This window comes from Salvia hispanica, chromosome 2 (assembly GCF_023119035.1).
Source record: "Salvia hispanica cultivar TCC Black 2014 chromosome 2, UniMelb_Shisp_WGS_1.0, whole genome shotgun sequence".
Classification (NCBI taxonomy): domain Eukaryota; kingdom Viridiplantae; phylum Streptophyta; class Magnoliopsida; order Lamiales; family Lamiaceae; genus Salvia; species Salvia hispanica.
Genome location: NC_062966.1, coordinates 29525909 through 29528069, shown reverse-complemented (window position 1 = coordinate 29528069; position 2161 = coordinate 29525909). Strand labels below are relative to the sequence as shown.

General features: G+C 34.8%; 1 protein-coding gene across 1 annotated transcript; it reads left to right on the top strand.

Moving 5' to 3' along the window:
* Window positions 1-354: 354 nt before the first annotated feature.
* LOC125204445 lies at window positions 355-2161 on the top strand. The gene is made up of 5 exons (XM_048103107.1): window positions 355-696; window positions 1097-1211; window positions 1304-1385; window positions 1742-1793; window positions 1970-2161. Exons 1-5 carry the CDS (start codon window positions 397-399, stop codon window positions 2030-2032), a joined length of 612 nt encoding a protein of 203 aa, XP_047959064.1. The 5' UTR covers window positions 355-396; the 3' UTR covers window positions 2033-2161.

The window sequence follows — 2161 nt, the reverse complement described above, 5'->3', positions numbered from 1 at the left end:
TTTTAATGAAAAATTAGTAAAATTAGAAAAAAAGAAAAAAAAAATCAAGTAAAGTAAGAGAGAGATGAAGAAAAAGTGAGTATAGTATGAAAAAGAAGAAAAAGTGAATAAAATATAAAACAGAAATTTCCATTTGTAGAAATGAAACTATTTTTGTCCATATTCCAAAATACTTATCAAAATAAGATTATTTAAAAAAAAAATATGTGAGTCTCATCTATAAATATTAATTTTATAATAAAAGGTGAATTATATGATTGCATATGCGCTAAAGTGGAAATCAGAGTGCTTAATTCCAAATGGATAGTGTGATAATTATGGACCAATTATTAATATTCTTATTAAAAATAGGTCAATCTCAAGACTCAAAACAGTTGAGCTTTGAAGTCGGAAGCTATGATTCGCTCAATACCAACCGTCGCTTCTTATCTCCCTCACCACCAAACACAAACTTCCGCCACGATTTCACACGCTTATGGAAGCTCTGCTCTTTCTTCCGGCAGTCGACCTACCAGGCGACCAGTGCTCCGCTGGAGTACCCCGACCATCACCGTTGAGCTAGATTCCGCGGCCACCACCGTCAGGAAGTTCTACGACGGCATTAACCGCCGCGATTTATCGTCGGTGGAGGATCTCATCGCTCTCAATTGCGTCTACGAAGATCTCATCTTCTCTCACCCTTTTTCCGGCCGTAAGGTTACCAAAATTTCACTTTTCAATCAAATGATATGATAATGAAATTGGAGATTGACGCCTCTTTGTTATAGTGGAATTCTTAATTAGGTTTAGTCTGATTAGAAGCTTTTTTTTTTTTAATTTCTGTAACAATTATCTGTGAAATGGCCTAATTTTAGCTTAAATCCGATTATAATTTATTCAATTTTTGACAGATAAAAATACAAGGATTTCATTTCAGCATTAAATTTACAGCATAATAGAAAGTAGGACATATGCTTTTTTTGGTGGTAGTAGATTCATACGATGTTATACTATTAATCACTGTACTAACTAGCTACAAAAAAAAGTCATCTTCACTTTTAGTTTTAACATTTTCCATGCTTGGTCTTAAAATATAAAGCATCAATAATCTCCGCAGGCAATCCTTGATTTCTTCAAACAGTTTAGTGATTCCATCAGTGGGGATTTACAGTTTGCAATTGACGATATATCTGAGGAAGACACCTCTGCTGTAGGAGTAACTTGGCATCTTGGTAACTTGCAATATAATATTACTAGTACTATTTTTTTCATTTTGCTCATATGCTTTTGATATTTCGGAGTTCCTGAGGTTAAATTGCAACAGAATGGAAGGGAAAACCTTTTCCCTTTAGCAGAGGATGCAGCTTCTATCGATTGGATGTGATTAATGGGCAGAGACAAATAGTGTGAGTGAATTTGGTTGTTTTGATTTTTGTGATGGCTTATTAGAAATGATGTTAATAGGCTTTGCTAAAGATGCTCAAGCCTAGAAGTTGTTTATGACATATTAGGCCACATTTTTCCTCGAGTGAATGATCGTACATTAGGAGATTCGTTTATCCATTTTACCTTTTCAAATGCATTAGCTACACTATTCTAGTATGTGTGGAAGCGGAAGACTATATATATAAGCTTTGGATGGCTATCATTCATATACATATGCAAGTGAAGAACATGAATATTTCTGGCTAATTTTCAGAAGAAAATATAGAATCTGTTTGTTGTTTTATTCGACCAAGATTTGAATATGGTGTGGACACAGATTCGGAAGGGATGCTGTGGAACCTGCCATCAAGCCTGGAGAGACGGCCTTGGTACGCCTTTTCTAACTCAATCAACAGCCATTATAAAATACTATTAGGCACCGGTTAATTATAGAGAGGTTTTGGGAATGTCAAATATACTTGCCATTACTAATGAACCATAAAGCAGTTCAGCTAAACACCCAAATTCTAATCTATTTTCACTTAAAATGTCTGAATATTTGCAGGTTGTGATCAGAGGAGTTACTTGGCTGCTGCAGAGCTTCCCTTTCTTGGCTGACCGTTTATAGTTACAAAACTGATGTCATATCTAATTTTTCTTGTAGTGCGAGGACTTTTGGCTGTGTATGATATTGAATTTTATGGATGAAAAGTGTTTATAGGTTTGGGATGGAATACAAGGTTCATATTATATAGTA

Excerpts from the sequence above, each read along its gene's own strand:
- LOC125204445 (XM_048103107.1), top strand. The coding sequence starts at position 397 with ATGATTCGCTCAATACCAACCGTCGCTTCTTATCTCCCTCACCACCAA. Across the intron at positions 1,386-1,741 it reads AATGGGCAGAGACAAATAGT|ATTCGGAAGGGATGCTGTGG; the intron begins GTGAGTGAATTT and ends GTGTGGACACAG. Across the intron at positions 1,794-1,969 it reads AGCCTGGAGAGACGGCCTTG|GTTGTGATCAGAGGAGTTAC; the intron begins GTACGCCTTTTC and ends GAATATTTGCAG.